The following is a 25,998-nucleotide window of genomic DNA, read 5'->3' as shown; positions in this document are numbered from 1 at the left end:
TGGCCACCTGCTCGGTGGGTGTGGCGTAGCTGTGTGTGTCTCTCTCTGCTTCATTGGCTGCGCACTTCGGAAAGTGCCTCTGTTGATGGAGCAAGAAACACGAGGCATCTCTGGCACTCTGGAAGCTTCCTGTCAGTCCTCATGGTGGTTGGAGGCCTCAGCCTCAGCTTCTGCTTCCGCTCTCACAAAAAAGAACGACGACTGTGGTGCTGAGTTTAGCTAGTGATTTAGAAAATCTGTTGCAGGAAGTAACGATTTGGAGTGGCTAAATTGATTTAGAGAGTCAATTTCTCTACTTTTCAATAGCTAAATATACATAGTCTCTTGGAGTAGCTCTAATGATTCCTTTCACCAGATCAGAATCGCCTCGGAAGTTGTCAAACCCTCCGCTGCTCTCCGCTTGACCTTCACGTAGATGCGGAATCTGTTTTTCCCATTTATGGGCCGGGCGCACTGGCAGTTCCAGTGCATAGTGATGGACGGCTTCCAGCTCCCGGCTTCCTATCTCCCAGCATCGCCAGAGCATCTAGACCCGAGACAGAATTTAATTGGGAACACGAGATATGTCGAATCGAATCCCTTCAAATAAGGAACTGATTTTGCGATAGATAGAGTACCCCTCATCTAAACCCTCCGCCTCCGTGAGAACTCGGCGGCACGACGGCGATGGGGGATGCTGACTACGATGACGGCAGCGACGACTGCGGAGGGTACGAGTACGACGAAGACAAGGTCGACGGCGAGGACGACTACGCGTTCGAGGACACCTGCGACTACGACGAGGTAGAAACCACGGAAGTGAACGCCGACGACGGCGAGGAGAAGGAGCAGAGGTACGTCGTCCTCACCGAGGACGCTGTCCGCGCTCGGCAGGAGGCGAAGACGGCCAAGGTCGCCGAGATCCTGTCCATCCCTCCGGGCTTCGCGGCCGTCCTGCTGCGCCACTTCAAGTGGAGCGCCGGGAGGGTCCAGGAGGAGTGGTTCTCGGACGACGGCCGCGTCCGGGCCGCGGCCGGCCTGCCGGCGGACGGCGGCGTCCCCGTGCCGACGGCGGTCAGCCGGGCCGAGTTGCCCTGCGCCATCTGCTTCGTGGAGCACCCCGCCGGGGAGATGAGGTCGGCGGGGTGCGCCCACTACTACTGCGGCGAGTGCTGGCGCGCCTACATCCGCGCGGCGGTGGACGACGGCGCGCGGTGCCTGTCGCTGCGGTGCCCGGACCTGTCCTGCCCCGCCGCCGTCGTCCAGGAGCTCGTCGACGTGGCCGCCGACGCCAAAGACAGGGAGCGGTACGCGCGGTTCACGCTCCGGTCGTTCGTGGACGAGGGCAGCGGCGTTGGCGGTGGGCGGATCAAGTGGTGCCGTGGCGCTGGGAGCACGCGCGCCGTGGAGTTCCTCGGCGCCGCGGGGGACGCGGCGGACGTGCTCTGCGCGAGCAGGCACGGCTTCTGCTGGAGCTGCGGCGAGGAGGCGCACCGGCCCGTGTCGTGCGACACGGTGCGCGCGTGGCTGGACAAGAACGCCTCCTACACGGAGACGTCCAACTGGGTGCTGGCAAACACGAAGCACTGCCCCAGGTGCCGGCTGCCCATCGAGAAGAACCAGGGATGCATGCACATGACGTGCCCTCCCCCGTGCGCCCACGAGTTCTGCTGGGTCTGCCTCGACCCCTGGGACGACCACACCGGCTGCGGAGGCTTCCGGCAGGAAGAGAACGCCGCCTCCGACGGCGGCATTGGCGGGCAGGAGGAACGGACGACGAGGCGGCGGCGGCAGAGCCAGAGCCAGGCGGCCATGGACATGGACAGGTACGTGTACCACTACGAGCGGTGGGCGGCCAACTACTCGTCGCTGGAGAACGTGTTCAAGGACATGGCCGAGCTGGAGAGCTCCGGGGTCAAGAGGATCGCGGCCGTGGCGGGGCAGCCGGCGGCGAGCTTCGCGTTCCTGGGCAAGGCGTACGAGCAGATCGCCCACGGCCGGCGGGTGCTCAAGTGGGCGTACGCGTACGGCTACTGCCTGGACCCGGCGCGCGACGCCGCCAAGCGCGGCCTGTTCGAGGACCTGCTGGACCAGGCCAACTCGTGGCTGGAGCGCCTGCACGACGCGGCCGAGCTGGAGAGGAGGGAGCTCTTCTGCTCCGACGCCGAGCCCGCCGTCGTCAGAGACCTGCTCAAGTACTACAAGGACAAGGTCGAGAGCTACACGGCGGCGACGCGGACGTTATTGAGGAACCTCGTCAAAGCGTTCGAGACCACGGACCTGCCGGAGTTCAAGTCACTGAACTAGCTAGGCATGTGGCATGCATGCATGGATCCTTCATCCGAATCACCCTTTAGGACTAGTGTGCTTCAGTTTTTTAAACTTACCTCATTCTTGACTTTTTTCGATATTGGTAAAATCTGTGATAGACAGCTTATTTTGCATCATCTTTGGCTAGGCTAAATTGGTTTTGGTCACACCCAAACACACTTTTGTTTTATAGCATACCATTATTATTTGGAGGTACTGTACGTGTATGGCTGTTTTTACACGTATTCCTGTGAGAAGATACCTGGAGGTAGGCATACTTCGTCAAAAAAATACCTGGAGGTAGGCGTTAGAAGTGAATGTAAATAAGTAATTTTAAGAACTGTCAATTTCATTGATCTCTTGGATATATTTATACATGTGAAGGAGTGTGTCGAATGGACACAATCGTTCACCAAAAGTGGCGTCCAAAGGACATGTCCCTTTGGTGACAATGGTTAACTGTCTACATTAATCCTAACTGCTTGCACTACTGAAACCGACACTTTGCCGAGTGCCTGCGGCACTCGGCAAAGCCCGAAATACACTCGGCAAAGGCTTTGCCGAGTGTCGCACTCGGCAAAGGGCACTCGACAAAAAATTAATCGGCAAAGAAGCCTTTGCCGAGTGCCGGAAAAGCACTCGGCAAAGATTTACACTCGGCAAAATGAAAATGCGAAAAAACCCAAAAATAATAGCAAAATTTGTTTTTTCAGGGGAGGCCGCCACTGGCCAGCGCCCGTCCATCCAGCGAAGTCGCTGCATTTTTTGCGCAAAATTCACAGCTAATGCGGCTGGCGGGATTCGAACTCACGACCTCTCTCTCACATGTCTGCTGCTCTACCACTACATTACACTATCACTTGTGTCTAGATTCCGTTATCTATCCTCATATATTATACTAAACCGAGAGTAAATTGCTTGTTTGAGGTCCTAAACGAATTTCAAATCAAAAAGTGGTCAACCACAAAGTTTCATAACTTTTCGAGATCTACAATTTTCATTTAGGAAGTTTTTCCATCCGAGGTCGTTTGAAAAATTCAAATTTCAAATTTGAGAGATTCAAACGTAGTTTTGCATGATAAGATGATTTCAGATCAAAAAGTTGTCAACTACATAGTTTCATAACTTTTGGAGATCTACAATTTTCATTTAGGAAGTTTTTCTATCCGAGGTCTTTTGAAAAATTCAAATTTTAAAATTTTTAAATTCAAACGTCGTTTTTGCATGACAAGATGATTTCAAATCAAAATGTTATCAACTACAAAATTTCATAACTTCTCAAGATCTACAAAGTTTATTTTGGTCATTTGTTCATCCAACATAGTGATAGTAACATTGTTCACAAATCTTATATATCTTTCTTCTACTTTCATGAAACTAATATGAGAGATATGAGAGAGATGTAGATTTTATGAACAACGTTATTGTCACTTTGTCAAATGAAGAAATGACCAAAATAAACTTTGTAGATCTTGAGAAGTTATACAACTTTGTAGTTGAAAAGTTTTTCATTTGAATTCATTTAGGGCCTCAAAAATTGCTTTGAAAAAATAATTTGCCGAGGGCCAAAAAAAATGCACACAGCAAAATGCATCTTTGCCGAGTGCCACAAAAATGCACTCGGCAAAAACGCATTTTGCCGAGTGCCAAAAAATGGCACTCAGCAAAATGCCTCTTTGCCGAGTACAAAAAAAGGCACTCGGCAAAGACGCATTTTGCCGAGTGCCAAAAAATGGCACTCGGCAAAATACATCTTTGCCGAGTGCCAGAAAAAAGGCACTCGGCAAAGACACATTTTGCCGAGTGCCGAAAATGGCACTCGGCAAAATACATATTTGCCGATTGCCGAAAAAAAACACTCGGCAAAGCCATCTTTGCCGAGTGCCGAAAAAAAACACTTGGCAAAGCCGTCTTTATCGAGTGCCTGATAAAATACATTCGGCAAAGCTTCCGACACTCGGCAAAGTGTCGGTGTCTAGTAGTGTTGTACGAGGTGACAATGGTTAACTGTCTACACTAATCCTAACTGCTTGTACGAACTTATACGGACGGATGAGATCATCGTCAGTGAAGGGTGTCTGTTGGGAACAGACACTATTTCACAACAGTAGGCATCACAGATTTGGTACTCTCTAGCCTCAACTTGTGATTTGGTGGTACCAATTGAGATCTGCCATTGAATGAAGTACGTGCTTTTCACACCTTAAAGCTAAATCCTAAGGGAAGATTTTTGCATAAGCACAAGATTTCTAGTGTGGCAAATGCAACTATTTGCAGCTTCAAAGTGACTCATAGGGTTCATGTCTACAATTTTGCCTTTTGGACAACTTTTATAGTTAATAAAGTGCCTGTTTGGTACAACTTATAAGCTGCTTATGGCCAAAATAAGCTAAAATCAACAGTCAAACGCCACGTTTTTAGCAGCTTATTCTGGCCACGCTTATTCCCACAGCTCCCATTTATACTAAAAAGCAGAAGCTGGATCAGACCAGCTTATTTTGACCCCGCTTTTACTCTATTTGTGCAGCTTATCTGGGAAGCGCTTCCCAGATAAGCTGTACCAAACAGGCGTAAATTATTGAATAATTAATCGGAGGATTGTGGTGGATTTGTATATCTAAGAGCATTGCTAGGAATAACGACCTTAAATTTTGCCCTTCTCCAGCGGTCTCCTATAATGCTTCCTAAACGTTTTTGCATTGAGAACTCAATGGAACCTTTTTTTTAATGTTTCTTTGTTTCTTAGCGCTCTCTGGTCTAGAATCTTTTATTTTCTTAATTTACTCATTCATCCAATTTACTTCGATCTTCCAAGGAAAACAACGGATGGAGAGCGGATATACAGTTTTTCTTGACTACGAAAACTTATGACAACTTTTTATTTTCAAGGAGCTCTTTGCCAAACTGTTGGAGGACACTCTTTTCGTTTTTTTTTTTTTTTTTTGCTTAAAAATCAAAATATGGAGTTGTTTTACAAAACTCCTAGAAATGCTCTAAGTCACTATAGTTACTTTCTATTTGTATAAGTCGCATCAACAAATATTAGGTTTGGTGTGACAATAAAAGATTATATTTTTAATTTCGCACTGTCTCTATCTATAATCAATTTCTAACTATATCTAATATTAAAGAGAGAAACTACTATTTCGTCCTTTTTTAACTTTCAATAATGGGCTCACGTCCCTTGTCCCGCGTGTGACTCAGACTCAAAGCACCTGCTCTTCCAACAACGTTACCAAGTTTGATTCCAAGACGAGTATGGAGTTTGATTCCAAAATGCATTAGAACAATGCACAAGTTATATGTTCTATTACAACGCACATACATATTTTTTAATCTATATATTTGTATCTATACTTAATATTAAAATGAAAAAGGTTATTCTTCTGATCCAACCATCTTTTTTTTTACTTTTCACAATTCCTTTACGCTTCTCCCTATCTCGTAATAGCTAGTGGGGTTATGTAGATGTTTTTTTCTAATTAACCCTTGACATGTTAGGGGTTTATGTAGATGTTTTTTTCTACCGTTTGCTCACTCACTACCATGTAAACACTGACATAATATGCCACGTCACCGAAACCAGCTTTAAAACCACCTCAGGAGGTTATTTAGACGGTTTTCAGTAGTTTACACTACCGGAGACTGGCTCTTTGCCGAGTGCCAAGTGGTTTGCCGAGTGTTGTTTTTCGGGCACTCGGCAAAGACTCCTTTGCCGAGTGTTTTTTTTGACACTCGGCAAAGAAGCTCTTTGCCGAGTGTTTTTTTTTGACACTCGGCAAAGAAGCTTCTTTGCCGAGTGTTTTTTTTAACACTCGGCAAAGAAGTTCTTTGCCGAGTGTTTTTTTTACACTCGGCAAAGAAAATTTCAAAGCACATTTTGAAGCAGTAAATTAATTCAAATGAAAAAGTTTTCAACTACAAAGTTGTATAACTCATCAAGATGTACAATGTTTGTTTTGGTCTTTTCTTCGTATGACAAAATGAAAGTAAATTTGTTCACAAATCTAACATATCTCTCTTGTAGTTTATGAAACTACAAGAGAGAGATATAAGATTTGTGAACAATGTTAGAACGACCATGTCGGATGAACAGATGACTAAACAACCAAAATAAACTTTGTATATCTCAAAAAGTTATGAAACTTTGTAATTGGCAACTTTTTGATTTGAAATCATCTTGTCATACAAAACTGTGTTTGAATTTCAAAAATTTAAAATTCGAACTTTTCAAACGATCTCGGATGGAAAAACAACCAAAATAAACTCTGTAGATCTCAAAAAGTTATGAAACATTGTAGTTGGCAACTTTTTGATTTGAAATCATCTTGTCATGCAAAACTGTGTTTGAATTTCAAAAATTTAAAATTCGAACTTTTCAAACGACCTCAGATGGAAAAACAACCAAAATAAACTCTGTAGATCTCGAAAAGTTATGAAACATTGTAGATGGAAAAACAACTTTTTTTATTTCAAATTTTGTAAACGACCTCAGATGAAAAAACTTCCTAAACTAAAAGTGTAGATCTTGAAAAGTTATGAAACTTTGTAGTTTACAACTTTTTAATTTGAATTCGTTTAGGGCCTCAAACAAGCAATTTACACTCGGTTTAGTATAATATGTTGGGAACTAAAACGGAATCTAGACACAAGTGACAGTGTGGTGTAGTGGTAGAGGAGGTTTGCGCGCAGAGGGAGGTCGCGGGTTCGAATCCTGTCGGCCGCGTTGCTGCGAATTTTACGCGAAAAATGCCGGAGATGGGCAGGCGCTGGCCGGTGGGGGCCTCCACCGATTAAAATTTTTTTTCCATTTTTTTCCATTTTTTCGGGTTTTTTTTCGGTTCGAACTTTGCCGAGTGTCGGGCACTCGGCGGCAAAGCCACTAAGTCTGGTAGTGTTAATAGGTAGAACACTTGATTTTATAGGTGTAGGGGGTAAAATAGACAATCACCAATAGTTTGGGGTTTAAGTAGATTTTTTCCTTAAATGTGCTAGATTTCATATAACCTCCATAAATTCTTAACTTCCAAAGGGGTTTCCTGCATGAATCCCAAAGGTTCTGTGATTCCCAAACGACATATATATATCAAGTCAAATTACACGGCTTTTATGTCCTTCATTCAAGGTGTACTTAATAATGCAATGGGTTCATCCTTGGGGGGTAAAGATTATTGCTACTAGCCTACTAGCAAAGTTAATTCTATATTTCTTCACAAAACGATGTCTTATTTTTGTGATAAGAACAAACAGCATATATCTTTTGTGCTTGGCGTGCGTACATGTGTGCGCTGCGTGCTGCGGCTGCACGTACTTTGATCTGCAAGATCGCGGAAGTGATGCTGGTGGCCCACTGTGTTTGTGTCGCCGGCTTGAAGCGCGTACATGCATATGCATGTTGAACGATGGTGATGGTGATGTTGTGATAGCGCCATGGCCGTGTACAAGCGGCCTATATATAACTAGAAAAGGAATTCCCAGGAATCCAGTTCCCCACATATATATAGATTGGTAAAAGGGGTTTCTACGGAATCGAATTCCAAAGAGGAAACTTTTAATAACTAATATATAATCAAATATCGTCTACTATCTACTACTCCTACCTTGGTCGACAAAGGGAGATACGACTCTCTTTTTCTGGAAGTCAGTTAAGTTATTTTAATCAAATATATATATATATATATATATATATAATACATATTTATAGTACCAAATAAGAGTATCTTCAAGAGTACACAAGACAGTCTCCCAATCTAGGAATTTTGCAAGATTGAAAAAAAACTCATCTCCAACGACACCCAAACCCACCTCCCAATCTTTTGGCACTTGAAAAAAAACCACCCCGGTGCGCGTAAAGTTACGCGCGCGTATCGTCGCGGCAATTTGGAGGTGAAAGGACGTGGGGAAGAAAAAAAAATAGGATGGGGTTCCTGATATAAATGTACAATAGAGAAATAAAGTATAAAGATGGTTAGTGTTATTTAGAAATAGTTTAGGATTTTTGATGTAAGATTACCTTTTATCTTTTATGCGTGAGATTTTGGAAACTGTTGGAGTTGCAGCTTTTTTATGTCTCCCAATATATTTTGGAAAGGTTGGAAAACCTATTTTTAGGAGTATTTTTTTAGATACTGTTGGAGATGCTCTAAGTACCATTACATTTATCATATAATAACAGTATATGGGAATGGCTCCTAGTTCAGACGGAGAGGAAGTCCGGCTCCCACCCTGCCGACCTGGGTTTGAACCCCCTCGGCGACGATCTCGGGGTCAGAGGTTTTAAAAAAATCGCCTCGACTGTTCCGCGTTTCCAAAGCATAGGTAAAAGGATCGGCCCACTCACCGGATAACAAGCCCCTGTGTGCGGGCGGGACATGGGTGCTGAGGTGAGAGTCTTCTACCTTAAGCTTAAAAAAGCTCGGGGTGTGTCTGCCTCCGCAACCTGAGTTTTTTTTTAATAAATGCTAATATATTTTTCTATAATAAATTTAGTTAAACTTAAGTACGTTTCTGACATAGAATGATTATATATATCATTTTGGGACGAAATTGCAGTACTAACGTTTACCACGTTCTGGTAAATCCTATGATTCGTATAGACTCGAAGCGTGCCATGTCATGTGTAGGATAGCTTGGTTTGGCCGTAGGATCTGTATCAGCTTTGATGATAGTGACTAGTGAGTCATCATGTTTCATCCGTCAGCAACAACGACCGTATCCATACAAGATACGATTGACGACTATTAGTAGAGTCAAGTGCTGATAACGGCGTCAACAGCTTTTTCTCTTCTCCATCTGTGAGATCACTATTAGTAAAATATTGTAGAGTAGTACTTCCTTCGTAAAAAAAACCCGCAGTTGTCACGCTTCGAGAATAAAATGCTTTTTCATATTTGACCAAAGTTTTAAGAAAAATATTAATATTTATAATATAAAATATTATTAGATGAACTATAAATATATTTTCGTAATAAATTAATTTAGAGACATAAATATGAATATTATTTATTTTAAACTTGGTCAACTTAAACTATTTTAACAGACACGGATATCATATATGTATTTTTCAGGGACGGAGGAGTACTTCCTTTATTTTTAAAAAAATTATAATGAAACACCGTAGCATTTCCAAAAGATTTTGTACTACTTCCGTTACAGTTACAGATATGATCTATAAAATTATCACTCTTTTCATATCTCGGATATCTGATTTTTTTATTGCTATTTAAGCAACATACAATTTTATCATAGTTTAGTTTTAAAAATTATAAACTATATATATTGTACATTATTCTTTTACTTGTACTAGTTGTCTATATAAATTTGTTACATAAAAACATAAATATTGAGGCTCCTCGAATATAGCATCTCTCTAAAATTAATGGGTATTAAAAAGGGATGTGAACGAACGGCTGTCTTGTGGACGCGGGCACAAACCGCAACAGCGTGTGCGGCCAGCTGTTTTAATACCGTTCGTTTGATCTTATAAGCGAAAATCAGTCATACTTTTTTTAGCCATAGAATAGTATTTTTCTCTCACAATAAGTTAGCCCTATAAATCAACCGCAGCAGCAATAAGTTCTGCCGAACAGAGCCCTTAATGCATGCAACATTTTTTACTTAAGAGCTAAGTTTCGATATTTTCTTTACATACAAGGAAATTCCATTTCATCGAATTGTATCGTATGCTCCCTCCGTCATAAATAAAAGTCGTCCAAAAAATCAATATTTTTTAACTTTGACTAATTATATATAAAATATATTAATATTTATAATATATAATTGAATATACTTTCGTAATAAATTTATTTTAAAATATAAATGTTGTACTATCTATTCTAACTAAAAATTGTATGATTGTTTGACGATAAACCAACCACGGTCAAAACGAACGTGCTGACGATCGTTTAGAAAGCCCTACCGAACGAACAGGCTCTGCTCTGGAGACGGAGAGAGTACGTACGGGAGTAGGACAGACATCAAATCCTAGTAGTAACTCGTTAGGATATATTTTTTTTACATTATAAAACCAATTCCTAGGAAAGCCAAAGCGCGTCGGAAAAAAACCTGAGGAACTACTACGATACCGCTACATGCCAACGGAACGCGGTTAGTCCAAAAGCCCCCACCCAAGAAATCTCCGCCCGGCGGCGCGGCATGGGCAGCGACCGCCACGGCGACGGCGGCTGCAACAAGAGGTCCCGAAACGCCAGCATCTTCGCGGACGACGATGACGACGACAAGGGCGAGACGATCCGCCACAGAAAGATATGCGAAGGCGCCCCTAGCTCCGGCCGCCGCCGCGACGGAGAGAGCGGCGATGGCACCGGCGCCGGCGAGGAGGATTACATGTACGAGTACGACGATGGCCCCGGCGAGGAGGATTACATCTACGAGTACGACGACGGTGAAGAAGGAGCCGAGCAGGCACAGGACGACGCCGCGGCGGCGTGCGCCACGGAGCAGAGGTACGTCGTTCTAACCGAGGAGGACATCCGCGCGCGGCAAGAAGCGGACACGGCCAAGGTCGCCGAGGTGCTGTCCATCCCGCCGGGCTTCGCGGCCGTCCTGCTGCGCCACTTCAAGTGGCGCGTCGGGCGGGTCCAGGAGGAGTGGTTCACGGACGACCCGCGCGTGCGCGGCGCCGTCGGCCTGCCCCCAGACCAGCTCGTCCCCGCGGCGCGCCGCGCGGGGCCGGGCGTCTGCGGCATCTGCTTCGACGAGCACCCCGCGGGGCGGACGGCGTCGGCGGGGTGCTCCCACTACTACTGCGACGGGTGCTGGCGCGGGTACGTCCGCGCCGCGGTGGGCGACGGCCCGCGGTGCCTGTCGCTGCGGTGCCCGGACCCGTCCTGCTCTGCTCCTGTCGTCCGGGAGCTCGTCGACGACGTGCTGGCGGCGGAGTCGGCGGGGAGCGCGGACGATGGGGCCCGGTACGCGCGGTTTTGGCTCCGGTCGTTCGTGGAGGAGAGCGGCGGGAAGGTGCGGTGGTGCGGCAGCCCCGGGTGCGCCCGCGCCCTGGAGTTCCTAGGCGGCGACGCGGCGGCGGACGCGGACGTGTTCTGCGACTGCGGGCACGGGGTCTGCTGGGCGTGCGGCGAGGAGGCACACCGGCCGGTGTCGTGCGGCACGGTGCGCGCGTGGCTGGTCAAGAACAGCTCCGACTCAGCGGAGACGGCCAACTGGGTGGTGGCGCACACCAAGGCGTGCCCCAAGTGCGCGCGGCCCATCGAGAAGAACCAGGGCTGCAACCACATGCGCTGCTCGCCGCCCTGCGGCCACCACTTCTGCTGGCTCTGCCTGCAGCCGGCGGGAGGGGAGAACCACTACGCCTGCAACGACAGCCGCCCGCGGCGCTCCGGCGCCGACGCCGACGACGACATGGCCGCGGCGGCGGCGAGCACCGCCACCGCCGAGGAGGAGCGGTTGAAGCGGCGGCGCGCCAGGGCATCGCTGGAGCGGTACCTGTACCACTACGAGCGGTGGGCGTCGAACCGGGCGGCGCTGGAGAGCGTGGCGCGGGACACGGCGGCGCTGGAGCGCGGGGAGCTGGAGCGGATGGCGAAGGCGGCGGACGTCCCGGCCACGGAGCTCGGGTTCGTGGCCGAGGCGTACCGGCAGGTGGCCGACGGGCGGCGCGTCCTGCGGTGGGCGCACGCGTACGGCTATTTCCTGGACCCGGAGCGCGACGCGGCCAAGCGCGGGCTGTTCGACGACCTGCAGAACCAGGCCAACCGGTGGCTCGAGTGCCTGCACGCCGCCGCCGAGCTCGAGAGGAAGGACCTCTTCGGCACCGGCGGCGGCAAGCAGGAGGCCGCGGCCGTTGTTGCCGCCGAGGCGTTCAGGGCGTACAGGCAGAAGGTGGCCAACCTCACCGGAGTCACCCGCAAGTTCTTGGGCAACCTCGTGAGGGCGTTCGAGACCGACCTGCCGGAAGTGGTGGTGGTCAATCCGGCGAAGTAAGTACGTAGTAGCTAGGTAGCTAGAGGATGTACGGATTCCCCATCCGTGTTCGTGTTCCTTTGCATTGATCCGAAGAACGTTGAATTGAATCGGTCGCCTATGGAGGTGCTCGCTGAACTTGCTTGTGGCATCCATGTCCATGTAACCCATGTTCCTTGCATATTGATCAGAAGAACATCGCCCTGGGCCAGCCATGAAAACGAAGGTGCTCGCTGCGCTGCTAGCGGCCGAGCGGCGACGCGCTCACAGACTGAGTCAGTCACCGCAGCGGACGGGCGCACTTGCCCGTAAGACTACGCTACGAGGTGCACGTGGCACATAGGTGGGCCCCAAATCTCCCAACAATTATGCTCCGTTTGGATTCTCTACGCCACAGCCCAATGGCCTCCACGTTGCGCAAATGACAAACGTCTCGGAGCATGCAGGTTGGTCAAAGCGAAAGCACACAACGCTGACTAGTGAGCGGTGAGCCGGTGACCACTAGAGCCCAAGCATACCAGCCTAGTCGCTGCTGATAGGATCTCTCTTTCATGGCATCTGTAAAAGTGCTGTTTTTCCAGTCCACTTAGGGGGAGGCAGTTTTGCTGCCGTTGATGTTGGTTCTCGAGATTTGTGCGACCTGGGGGTGGGTATACTATACAGGGCCGCACTACTGGCCGCCTGCGCACACTCTCTCTCCCTTGTCCTCTTCTTCTTCCCCACCCCGCCTCCTCCCCAACCTCCGGCGTCGCCTCCCCGCCCACGGTGTGGCCTCCGCCGCCGCCTCGTCACCCCGCCTGGCACCAGATTCGGCGACGCTGCCCCACGCCCTCGCCCCCGCCTCCACCATCTCCCACCGACCCGCCGCCAGCGACCTCCTTCTTCCGTTCCCCCGCGAGCTCCCACATACCGCCGCCAGCTCCCCTAAACCGCTCGCCAGCCATCCCCATGATCATAAGCAATGGCAATAATGATTAAACATGAGCATCAACATCATAAAACAACAATAAGAACCAATAATTACGTCAGTTTTCCAAGCCGCTCGTGACCGTGAGCATGACTGTTATAACAGTTTTTAACACTCTGCAGAGGTTGTACACCTTTACCCATGAGCCGTGTTGCCCTTTTGCCCGAGGTAGCTAGCCTCTTGACCCACTTCCAAGGAAGGTCGGCAGGGTTCACTATGAAGTCTTTCAAAGGTTCGTCTAACAAATTAGTAGCCGCTAGGTTTCGATGGCATGTAAATATAGGAAACCCTCTTTCGAATGCACAATTCCTTCGCGGCTATACACATAGGAACAGATGTTGTCCTATACCCGTCTCGTAACTACTAACAAGCTAGAAAAGGTCCTCCTACTGAACTAAAGCCATAGCCAAGAAGCACTCATGGTTGTATTGTAAGTGTTGGGTTTTGCTTACAGATAAGTCCTTAGGGAGAGAAATCTAGAGCACCATAAAAACAATGCTCTAGCCCCCCTAATTCCAAGTTGCTGAAAAGCACATTTTAAACATTATCGCATATGTCATTAGTCAATATTAAGGAGCTTCTTCATTAAGTAGAGCAACTAGCAAAACTACCCATATGCATGAACCATAGGTATCAAGGATCAAGATAACAAATACTAGAAATATCCTTTAGGGCTAATCATATTCGACACATGCAGCATGAACATAGTGACATTATAATTATTATGTGTCAAGGAGAGCCTCATACTATACTTGACTTGTACTCTTGCTCAAACTTTCTCATACTTTGCTTCTGGTCATCATCTTCTGATCTTCAGCGCCACAAACGGTTATGTTCTACTCGTAGCAAGCACCTCGCATAGGAAAATATTTAAGCAACTAAGAACAATACACCACATGATACAAAACAACATACTAAAAGAGAGCTAGTTGCTACGGTCACAAGAACGCAAGAGACGCCCAAAACGGAACTACCATTAAAAAGAAACGACTACCGGGAGTTTTACTATATTATAAAAGAGACAACTACAAGCTTGATTTATTTTAGTTAAGCAAAACCATAAGAAATTTATTAATTCAGATTAGTATATTTAAACTTAAAAACTGAGTTAAAGCTAATCATATTTTATTTTAAAATGTTATCACATAATCTATTAAACAAGTTAAACTTTATCTTTGCAAAAGAAATAAACATGTAAGAGCATATAAACGAGTTTATGACATATGCAACATGTTTAAACTAAACAACTTATAATTTAGAAACACATTTATATTAGCAATTAATCATGTTAACATTTATGTATAAAATGCCGTATGAAACCTATTGTGACTAACGTGTGTTTTGCAGAAACCATTTGAGTTAGGTCATGATAATGGTGATTGTTTGGGCAATCAATGGATTTCATGCCCCTATCGATGGACATCGTTTCGGTTTTGAAAGGATGGACAACAAGGCTAAGAATGGCTAGTTCTAAGTGTCGATTGGTGTTGGAGGGACACTTAGATTAGTTTAGGGCTTTGTTTTTCCTTTGGCCGTACTATAAAGGGGGGTATGAAATAGTAGCTTGACCTAGGTGAGTCTAATGGTTTAGGTGTGGTACACACTTGTCAAACTTAGCACTAGGTAGCTCAGGGTTAGCCCAAAGGTCGTTTGGAATCAACTTCATTCACAAAGTGTTGTGAATTGGAAGTGTTTGAGAATGTTCTAGCAGCACCGGACGATGCCCCCCTGGCACCGGACGCGTCCGGTCAGTGTTGGGGACAGCTAGGGTGCACCGGACGCTGCCCCCCCCCCCCCCGGTGGGACCGGACGCGTCCGGTCAGGTGTTGGGCAGCGCAGAGATGTTTGTATGGACCGGACGCTAACACCGTCGCGTCCGGTGCGTCCACAGGGCCTAGGGTTTGGTAACCCCCTGGCACCGGACGATGGACCGGACGCTGCTGTGCAGCGCGTCCGGTCCAACTCAGAGAAGGTTTTTCAGGGCCTTTCTCGGACTGGACGCGTCCAGTCAGTACTGACCGGACGCTGTCAGGGTCCGGTCAACTAGCCATTGGCTGACGTCAACTAGCCGTTGCAAACGCACCGGACGCGTCCGGTGCATACTAAAAAGTCAACCCGAACTCCAACGGGTGTGTTGGTTGGTGGGGGTTATAAATACACCCCCAACTCCTCCAATACACCTCTCTTGCTCATTTGATCAGCTGAGGCAACCATTGGAGTTCTTGTGAGAGCAAGTGCCTAGTGAGGGATTGTGATTTGATAATCCAAGATTAGGAACCTCATTAGTGTCTAGGGAGTAGCAAGTGTGCATCCACCGATCTCATTAGACTTGGTTAGCTCAAGTGAGAGTTTGTGCTTGTTACACTTGGTGATCGGCATCACCTAGACGGTTTGGTGGTGTTTGGGAGTTTGGTGATCATCCGGTGGAGCTTGTGGATGACCTAACTCATGTTGTGAGCGGTTGTGGGCGATTCACCGTGCCGGAGTGGCGAAGAATCAGCCCGTAGAGAGCACTTGATCCTTGCGCGGATCAAGGGGGAGTGATACCCTTGCGCGGGTGCTCCAACGAGGACTAGTGGGGAGTGCCGACTCTCCGATACCTCGGCAAAACATCGTCGAGTCCATTCCTTCTCTTTACTTTACGCATTTACTTTGAGCAATTCATTTCATGTATTTACATTCATAGAATTGCCATGCTAGAGTAGGATTGGAACTAGGTTGCAAAACTCTTTGTGCGATTAGCATATAGAACACACTCTTAGGCACTAGGGGTGATTGGGCTAAGTGTAAGCCTGGGCAAAATACCCGATACCCATTACCTGGACCCGAATTACCCGAACCCGAGGTACCCGATCCCAAATTCGGATAGCGATTTTGATTACCCGAAATTAGTTTGGGTAATTCGGGTAATATCCCCCGGTACCCAAACTACCCGAACTACCCAAAGATTTGTTTTGTCTTTGTATTCATCATGTGTTGTTAGCTGAACCATTTAACTTATCACTTTATTAGAATATAATTCTCTCTATTTGAATGAGTGACTGTAATATATTATTCTCTACAAATTTCTATTGAAATTCTATACAAATTGTTGCTGAAATTATGTATAGATCGCTACTGAAATTTAGTGTAGTTTGTTGTTTTCTGTAAATTTGGGTATATCGGGTAATACCCGAACCCGAACCCGAATTATCGGGTACCCGAATTTGCGGGTAGTGTTTTTTCGGGGGTAATATCGGGTAGCAATTTTTATTACCCGAATTTTGAATTACCCGAATTACCCGACCCGAAAAAATCGGGTAACCCGAATGCCCAGGCTTAGCTAAGTGTAGGGTTTAATTATTGCAAGAATTTTTAGAGAATCCCAATTCAACCCCCCCCCCCTCTTGGGCATCTTGATCCTTTCAGTGTTTATTTGGATATTGCATATGTTTCATACTTATGTTACAAGTGTTTTATCTTGGTATTGCATATGCTTTTGCAATGAATTTTCAAGTGTTTTCTAGGTGTTTTCCAAGTGTTTCAGACAAATGTTTTAAGTGTTTCATCTGCCTTTAAACATATGTTGTAAATGTTTCATTTGGATGTTTCAAAAGTAGATCGGGTGTTGCTTGCTGTGGACCCACCTGCCGTAGCAGGTGTCCGGTCGGGGGAAGTAGAAGAGGCACGGGCGGTCTCTGTGTGGGGTCAGGAGGCGCGGGTGACTTTCGGACGGGCGTGGGCCCCATGTGGGCATGCAAAACGGAGTGTAGGTTCGGGCGTCCGGATGCGCATCCGTCCGGACGTCCGGGCGCTAGCACTGCCGATTTTTTTTAGCAGATGGGGATTGGGGAGTGGGAAGGCCAGGTGAGCCATCCGGTCGGGTGTGGTCTGTGGGCTTCTTTGCGTATGACACGAATCAGGGCCAAAAAAATAGCAAGGAATAGCAATTTAAGACTTTAACTATACTATACATGTATATACCTCTACAAACTACTAATTTTTTTCCGAAAATGTAGGGTATGCCGGGGAATACCCGGGCACAACTGTGGGTCCGCCCATGTAGCAGTTTTTCCAAGAAGCCACGACTGTTCAACCAAATGGCTCTGAACTTTCTCACAGCCCATGACCTAAGCTTCCACAGCTCAAAATTTTTCACAAGCTAAAGCTCAACCAAACATGCTCTGTGTGTAGCCAGCGCTAAACCACACCTGGATCCCACTGAAGCCAGCGCTGACGGTTGCAGACTTTTACTGTGTGTAGCTTATAAATCTGACCAATAGACTGTTCAGGTCCTTGACGATTTTGTGATGCAATTACTCACACTACTAATGGAGGAGCTCGTGATGAGTGCCTGTTTATTTGCTCGTGTGCGGTAGCAATTTGGATCAGTTTTTAGTCCGTTCACATGCTAGAAGGAGAATAGGTGCCGGCAGGTACAACACCAAGAAGAGAAGAGACGAAATTGTCTTTGTTGCATCGAAGAAGGTAGAGAGAAGTGGACCCTAGGTGGTGACGTGACTGGATGAGATTGCAGATTAATCTACTAGTGTGGGTCTCCTATTTAGATATATATATATATACCTTCCTAACGCGCAAAGACTTCGCGGAACGTGCATAGTCGATACAGTAGATGTCGAGGAAGTAGTCGTACCATACGACGACGTAGTACGCAACGCAGCAGTACCTCTATAGACGTCCACACACGTACGGAGCGGAGAATGACGGCGACGCAGCGTGCTAGCGCTGGATGACGCACGCGGACTGCAACAGGGAACGCGTTGAAACAACGCTGCCCCTCTCTCGGCAGTGGCCTCACGCAAGCAGCAACAGGCGGCGCGGCGTGCGCAGGTGCCTCTCTGGATTAGGGTTAATCACCCTCTGACCGGATCATTAGCATTTATAGAAATACTAATGGGCCAGCTGCATGACCACATCGCCTTTTGACTATTGGGCATAAATCCAATAATTTGATCCTTTCAAAAGCTTGTGCAGCTCTGCATTTGCATACGAATACACGCTGGTTGGGCTTGCGCTACAAAAAGCAAAAGTGTCACATGAACCATCAACTCAGGAACCGGACGCGTTGTTTGCACACGCTTGCAGCCACACGCAGGTTGGCGGATGGAGAAACGCGAGCGCGATTTGCTAGTTGCGAGTGCGAGCCAGCCAAGCGCTGCTGCGAGTTGCAGCCATGCGCAGCAAAACTCCAGTGCAGTGCGAGCATGCACAGCCCGCGCCTGGCCCTGTCGCACTGGCCCCGCGTCCAGCCACCTCTCGATCATCGATACTAAGGCTGGACGAAAAACTCGAAGCTCGTTAGCTCGCTCGGCTCGTGACTGGCTCAACTCGGCTCGTTATGATAACGAGCCGAGCCGAGCCAAGATTTTAGCTCGTTAGTTATAACGAGCCAACTCGAGCCAGCTCGCGAGCCGCTCGCGAGCTAAACGAGCCAAACTTTCAGGAAAAAAAGTATCAAAACTTGTATTAGTTTTTGTATTACTTCATGTCTTGCGCTTTACAATTGACTGGTAACTAGCCTAGACCCTATAAATTGACTGGTAACTGGTCTAGATGCATTTCTTTTGTATTATTATTATTCTCAAACTTTAGATAAATACAAATATTATATTTTGTGTATTTTTTATACCTGGCTCGTGAGCTTAACGAGCCAGCTCGAGCTTTTAACGAGCCGAGCCGAGCTGGCTTTCTGGCTCGTTAGGATAACGAGCCGAGCCGAGCTAGCTCGTTATCTTAACGAGCCAGAACGAGCCGAGCCCAAACGAGCCGAGCCGGCTCGTTATCCAGCCTTAATCGATACAAGTCCTGGACGATCGATTTTGTGATGCAATTACTCACACTGCTAATGGAGGAGCTCGTGATGAGTGCCTGTTTATTTGCTCGTGTGTGGTAGCTTTAGATCAATTCTTAGGGTCCGTTTGGTTGGGTTTTTGGCTTTGGCTTTTGGCCCCAAAAGCCAAAAACTCAACCAAAGGGGCTGCTTTTGGAGGCTGCTTTTTCAGAAGCAGCTGCTTTTCCGTAGTACATTTTTGAAAGCTGGTTTGACCCTGCTTTTGGCTTTTGGCTTTCTGCTTTTCGAAATTGGTGGAATAAAAAGCTCTTCCATAGTTGTTTCAAGAGAGATAAAGATAGAAGGTATATTTTATACTTGTTTAACCAAACAGCTTTCAGCTTTTCTACAGCTCACAGCCCACAGCAGCTTTCCCACAGCTCACAGCCCACAGCAGCTTTCTCCCACAGCCACAGCTTAACCAAACATAGTCAGTTCACATGCAAGAAGGAGAGATTAGGTGCCGCCGTACAACACCAGGGAGAGAAGAGACGAAATGGTCTTTGTTGTTACATCGAAGAAGCTAGAGAGAAGTGAACCCTAGGTGGTGGCGTGATTTGTTGAGATTGTAGATAAATGTACAAGTGTGGGTCTCCTATATTTCGATATAGCACAACATATAGTAGATACTAGATTGGCACCACGGCAACACTTGATAAAACGAGTAGAGGAATCAAGCATTGAACCATGTGAACCAACCATACTAGAGTACAAACTCGTAATTTTTGTATTACATAAATCTAATAAAACCAGACGACCAATTAACAATTAACTAATGAACGAAAATTAATAATCACGGACAGGAAGGGTCCCATGATATTAAAAATGAGAGCCGTGTACCTATGATCTAGCAGACATATATACACATAGTCAATAGGATCTCTCTAGCAAGCACCGCCACCACCACCGCCGCCACCACCACCACCACCACCATCGCCACCACCGCCGCCGCCGCCACCACCACCACCATCGCCACCACCGCCGCCGCCGCCACCACCACCACCATCGCCACCACCGCCGAACCAGCCACCCCCGTCGCCGCCTCCACCGTCTTCGATTGAACCGCCGCCACCGCCATCCATACCACCATGTTGACCACCTCCTCCTCCATGCCTGCCTCCGCCTCCGCGGTAGCCACACACGAACCTTTGGATCATCGCTATGACTACCAGTAACACCATCCCGGCTATCGCGATGCCAACGATGCCACCAGGACCAAGATCACCCATGTTGTGTATGTCAACGCTCAACAACACGATTACTACCGAGAGAAGGAAGCAGGACTATGATCAGCCTGTTCGGTAGGCTTTATTGGCAGCTGCCGGAAACAATGTATATCGAACAGGCCTTATATTGCTGGACGTACCGGACGCGCTCGCGGAGCCAGACTAAGTCAAAGTCATCGGCTACATACCAAAACGCCGGCAGTCGCCATCGTTACTCTGCTGACTTCGGTGTATGTAGACGACGACGACCACGCAACGTATGCGCGGCTTCGGTGCAGACGTGCCTTGCCACGCAAGGTATGCGCGGCTGGCCACACGGTGCGTAGCTTTCTAGGAAGTTAGCTTCCCGTTGGAGTGTGAAGCAGCAGCAGCAGCACGTGCGGATCGTTTGTTTAAAAATTGCCTGCGTTCATAGAGTGTACGCGAACCACACACCATCGTCGCTATATTGTCATCGTTATTATGAGTACGACTTTTGAAAAAGAAGGAAAACTCCAAATGTACGGATCGTTTGTTTAAAATTTGCCTGCGTTTTAGGCCGCAACCAACACGGAAATGGTACGGCAAAGCTGAACAAGAAAGGTAACAAAAGATATGAAAGTGGGTAAAACAACTTCGTGCCACTGCTCTTAATTAACAATTACCGGCGGTAAATTCCTATTTTCTTTTTTTAGATAAAGTAAAGGATATAAATTTGGGCTTTATATCCACAAGGGATATATATATAGCCACGAGCTCTCCGGTATAGTGAGGGACTTTAGTCCCACATTGTTACTTTAGGTATAAGGCCAACTTAAATAGTTGAGTTGTGCCCACATAGTTGTGTAAGTTCTTAGGATCGACTAGGAGTGGATCTAAACATTCCATAAACTAGATAAAGAGCATTCTAGAACATAGAGAGAAATAGAGAGAGGAGTAGAAGTACCTGACCATCGAGCTTGGAGGAGCAGCAGGCCATTGCGTCAGCGGCGAGGTCGTCGGTGTACGTGGATGACGGGGTCGGTGTAGAGGCGGCGGCGAGGCGGTGGCGCTTCCCGTCGCCTTCAACGCCTCCTTAATCGGTTAGGGTTGTAGGTGGGGTTGTGGCGGCTGCGGTGAACCTCGTAACGCGAGCCCCAGCCCCCACCTCCTCTTTATAGCGCTGCGCAACACAGGTCCACCAACCATAAACTGGCCGTGGGCGCCCCCGATCAGGGCGCGGATCAAGACTCGGTGGAGATCAATCTAACATTCTTCCCCTTGATCTCACTTTGCAACTTAAGCTTAAATTCTTATTTCTTTTTCCCGTTTTATCTCATATTAGTGTATAGAATGTGCCTCGTCATAACAGCTAGTACCATTAGATTAACAGCTACAATACACCTCTCTATTTTTGAAATAGATTCTTAACTGGGCCCTTATTGTCCAGGGATCATAGGCTTTCTCGTAAACCCATGCCGGCTAAGTGTTCTCTGAACACATTGGGCGGTAATCCTTTTGTAAGCAGATCCGCAAACATTTTCTTTGTACTTAAATGCTCGAGACTAATAGAATGATCCTGGACTTTGTCTTTCACAGCATAAAACTTTATATCAATATGTTTGGCAGCACCACTTGACTTATTGTTGTGAGTATAACACACTGCTGGCTCATTGTCGCAGTACAACTTGAGTGGCCTATGAATGTCATCGACCACTTTCAACCTGGGCATAAATTTCTTTAGCCAATTCACCTGCCCTGTGGCCTCATAACATGCTACAAACTCGGCATACATCGTGGACGATGCAGTAACAGTTTGCTTGTAGCTTTTCCACAATATAGCTCCTTCTACGAGAGTAAATATATAGCCTGATGTGGACTTTCTATCATCTACATCTCCCGCAAAATCCATATCTGAATACCCTTGTATATGTAGGCAATCAGATTTTCTGTATGTTATCATGAGGCCTTTTGTGCCTTGCACATAACGCAAGGCTTTCTTTACCATTCTGCATTGTTCTATTCTTAGACTACTCTGATATCTGCCAAGTATCCCGATAACAAAAGCTAAGTCAGGGCGTGTACATACTTGAGCATATTGTAAGCTTCCTACAGCTGAAGCATATGGAACTGCTTTCATTCGATCAATCTCATATTGGTTCCTGGGACATTGGAATTCCCCAAAACTATCGCCCTTGACTATGGGAGCAAGTGAAGGCTTGCATGCATGCATACTATATTTCTTTACGACCTTTTCTAAGTATGTCTTTTGCGATAATCCTAAAACCCCTTTCTTCTATCTCGGTGAATCTCTATTCCTAGAACGAAAGAAGCTTCGCTCAAATCTTTCATATCAAAACTTGAGGACAAGAACTTCTTCATCTACCATAGTAGATTAACATCACTACTAGCGAGTAAGATGTCATCGACATACTGGATTAGAAAAATAAATTTCCCATTCTTGAACTTTGTATAAATGCAATTATCCTCCACATTCTCTTTAAACCCAAACTTCTTTATTATTCCATCAAACTTTAAGTACCACTGTCTAGAAGCTTGTTTTAATCCGTAAATGAATTTCTTCATGCGGCATCCCATACTTTCTTTTCCTTTCACGACAAAACCTTTTGGTTGTGCCATGTAAATATTTTTATCCAAATCTCCGTTGAGGAAAGCCGTCTTAACATCCATCTGATGTAATTCTAAATTGTAATGAGCCACTAATGACATTATGATTTTAAAAGAGTTTTTACATGAGACTGGTAAAAATATCTTATTATAATCTATTCCTTCTCATTGCATGAAGCTTTTAGCCGCAAGTCGCGCTTTAAATCTTTCCATATTTCTTTTGGAGTCATATTTTGTTTTGTAGACCCATTTGCAGCATACTGTCTTAGCTCCTTTAGGATTTTTTTCTAATTCCCATACATCGTTGGTGCTCATTGATCTCATTTCATCTTGCATGGCTCCAAGCCACTTCGACGAGTGAGTAGTTCTCATGGCTTCTTCAAATGAGGTGGGATCACCCTCCATTTGAAATTCTTCACTAACGTATTGTTCACTAACATGGACTTCGTAGTCATCAGGAATAGCCGATTTTCTGGCTCTTTGAGACCTTCTGAGAGCCTCATTTGTTGGCACTCGATCCATATGGGGTTGTTGTTGCTTTTCTTCATATGTGACAACAGGCTCTATAGGTTCTTGAAGGACAAGTTCTCCATGTTCATTTATTATCGCCACGGGAGAACTAACAACAGGTGCTATTACTACAATATCCTGCATTGTTGGTACAGCAACAACTGGTAGCGAGAAAAATGGCTCCTGAATCATCAGAGTGGGCACGTGTACCCGCTTCACCTCTAAGTTAATTTCCCGTACTACCATGCTCCCCCTTACCATTTCATCGTCCAAGAACACAGTGTGTCTTGTTTCTACAAACTTCGTATGTCTGTGATGACAATAGAAACGATAACCTTTTGACTTATCTGGATAACCAATGAAATGACAACTGACTGTCTTAGAGTCTAGCTTCCCAATGTTTGGGTTAAATACTTTAGCCTCCGCTAGACAGCCCCACACACGTAAATGGTTAAGTTAGGGTTCCCTTCCTGTCCATAACTCATAAGGTATTTTGGGCACCGACTTGCTTGGTACTCGATTGAGAATATAAATATCGGTTTTTAAAGTCTCCATCCACAAACTCATCGGTAAAGTGGAGTAACTTATCATACTTTTTACCATATCCATTAATGTACGGTTACGTATTTCAGCTACTTCGTTCTGCTGAGGCTCGCCCGGTGTTGAGTACTGGGCAACCAAGTCATTTTCATGTAGAAACCTTGCAAAAGGTCTAGGAACTTGGCCATATGGGGTATGTTGATCATAGTACTCCCCCCACGGTCAGATCTTACTATCTTAATCTTTAAATTGTGTTGATTTTCTACTTCAGCCTTAAATATCTTAAATTTATTCAATACTTCTGATCTTTTCTTAATTGGATAAATGTAGCCATAACGAGAATAATCATCTATGAACGTTATAAATAAATCATAATCATCCATACTTTTCACAGGAAATGAACCAGTGTGAATGATTTCTAAATTTCCTGCACTTCGTTTGGCATCTTTCTTTATTTTCTTGACGTACTTTCCTTTAATGTAATCAATGCATTGTTCTAAATCTAAAAATTCTAACGGCGAAAGAATAGAGTTCTTCATGAGTCGTTCTATTCTCCCCCTTGAAATATGGCCCAAACGACAGTGCCATAATTTTGATGATACAACATGAGTTCTCTTCATCGTCTTGTCAGAAGGCAAGACCAACACACTTATTATTAAACATAACCTTACATTGGCCATTACCAAAATGGCAATCAAATCTATCATCGTCTAAACGTGAAACACTTATTAAGTTTCTACGCAAAGAGGGTACATAAAGGATATTTGTAAGCTTAAGTACAAAACTATTATTTAATTCTAATGGAAGTTCTCCAATGGCTTCAACTTCAGCTTTGACTCCATTTGCTACCTTAATTTATCTTTCTCCTCTTTGTAGGGTCCTCCTCGTATGGAATCCCTGTAATGAATTTGCAACATGAATATAGTTGCACCTGAATCAATCCACCAAGTAGATTTTGCATAACTTAAATATAAGGACTCATCTATAAATATTATAATGACCTCACCTTTTGTCATCAGGTGCTTTAGGAACTCTGGTCAATCCTTCTGGTGGTGTCCCTTCTTCTTGCACCATTTGCAGGTATCCTTGTCCACTTTTACATTATTGAATTTCTGATGGTGATCATTCTGAGGGGCCTTTTCTTGTAACTTAGAAGAGCTACTATCCTACTGAGGTTTCTCTTGTGGTGTAGCATTCTGATAGTTAAAGTTCTTCTTGTTGTGCTTGACATGGTTGATGGTGTCACCATGTGAGCTCTTAAGCCTCTCCTCTTCTTGCACACACATGGCAATGAGCTTCTCAATGTCCCATTTTTCTGGCTGTAAGTTATAATTAACAACAAAAGTCTCATATTCTTTGGGCAAAGAAGCAAAAATCAAGTGAACTAGGAACTCATCCTTCAGCCCCATGTCCATTGGCTTGAGGTTGGATGAGGTGTTGCTCATTCTAAGTATATGCTCTCTTATCCCTCCACCATTGTATTTCTCCTTGACTAACCTCTTAATAAGAGTGCTCGCATAAGCCTTTGAAGAGCAAGTAAAGTGACTCTCTACCTTCTTGAGATACTCAGTAGCAGTGGTACATTTTGGTATTGCTCCCCTTATTGGATCCTCAATGGAACTCTTGATCACTATCAAACACTTGTGGTTCGAACTATCCAACTTCGCATGATCAAGGTTGTACTTCATTATTACTATTGCATGCTTACGCCGCCGAGTAGCGAAAGCTACATCAGCCTCATTTTCTTTCCTCACCTGGTCCATAGGTTCAATGGGACATGGTGAGGTAAGTGCTAGATCATTGTCAGACAGTGCAAGTGCCATTTCGAGCTTCTCTCGCCATATGCCATAGTTGCTACCATTGAGAGGCGGAATGGCCGACATAAACATCATTGGGTTATAGCCAGAAACAAAATCAGAGAAAGTGAGAAACCTTTAACATAATAATTGTATGCCTTAATTTGCGTTGGTCAAAATTAAAACATACAATATACTTCTACATTAATTCTACATCACCGTTGGGCAGAAATAGAACTAATACATAAAACTCAAAAATAATAATTATAATGTTGCTATCACCAACTTTGGTCAGAAAACAGCAGTATCATAAAT

General features: G+C 45.9%; 3 protein-coding genes across 3 annotated transcripts; 2 read left to right on the top strand and 1 right to left on the bottom strand.

Annotated features, from left to right (window-relative positions):
- The first annotated feature begins 666 nt into the window (after window positions 1–666).
- Window positions 667–2,286, top strand: LOC136480931 (probable E3 ubiquitin-protein ligase ARI7). The gene has a single exon (XM_066478351.1). It carries the CDS (start codon window positions 667–669, stop codon window positions 2,284–2,286), a length of 1,620 nt encoding a protein of 539 aa, XP_066334448.1.
- Window positions 2,287–10,345: 8,059 nt separating this feature from the next.
- Window positions 10,346–12,383, top strand: LOC136484277 (probable E3 ubiquitin-protein ligase ARI7). The gene has a single exon (XM_066481517.1). The coding sequence runs from the start codon at window positions 10,444–10,446 to the stop codon at window positions 12,247–12,249; it is 1,806 nt and encodes a 601-aa protein (XP_066337614.1). The 5' UTR covers window positions 10,346–10,443; the 3' UTR covers window positions 12,250–12,383.
- Window positions 12,384–24,924: 12,541 nt separating this feature from the next.
- On the bottom strand, window positions 24,925–25,779 carry LOC136483625 (uncharacterized). Its single transcript, XM_066480733.1, has 2 exons — window positions 25,112–25,779; window positions 24,925–25,045 (listed from the first exon to the last, which is right to left on the bottom strand). The coding sequence occupies exons 1-2, from the start codon at window positions 25,777–25,779 to the stop codon at window positions 24,925–24,927; spliced, it is 789 nt and encodes a 262-aa protein (XP_066336830.1).
- Between the last annotated feature and the right edge of the window lie 219 nt (window positions 25,780–25,998).

Source organism: Miscanthus floridulus, chromosome 9, assembly GCF_019320115.1.
Source record: "Miscanthus floridulus cultivar M001 chromosome 9, ASM1932011v1, whole genome shotgun sequence".
In the NCBI taxonomy this organism is placed as follows: Eukaryota; Viridiplantae; Streptophyta; class Magnoliopsida; order Poales; family Poaceae; genus Miscanthus; species Miscanthus floridulus.
This window is presented reverse-complemented; position numbering and strand designations above follow the sequence as displayed.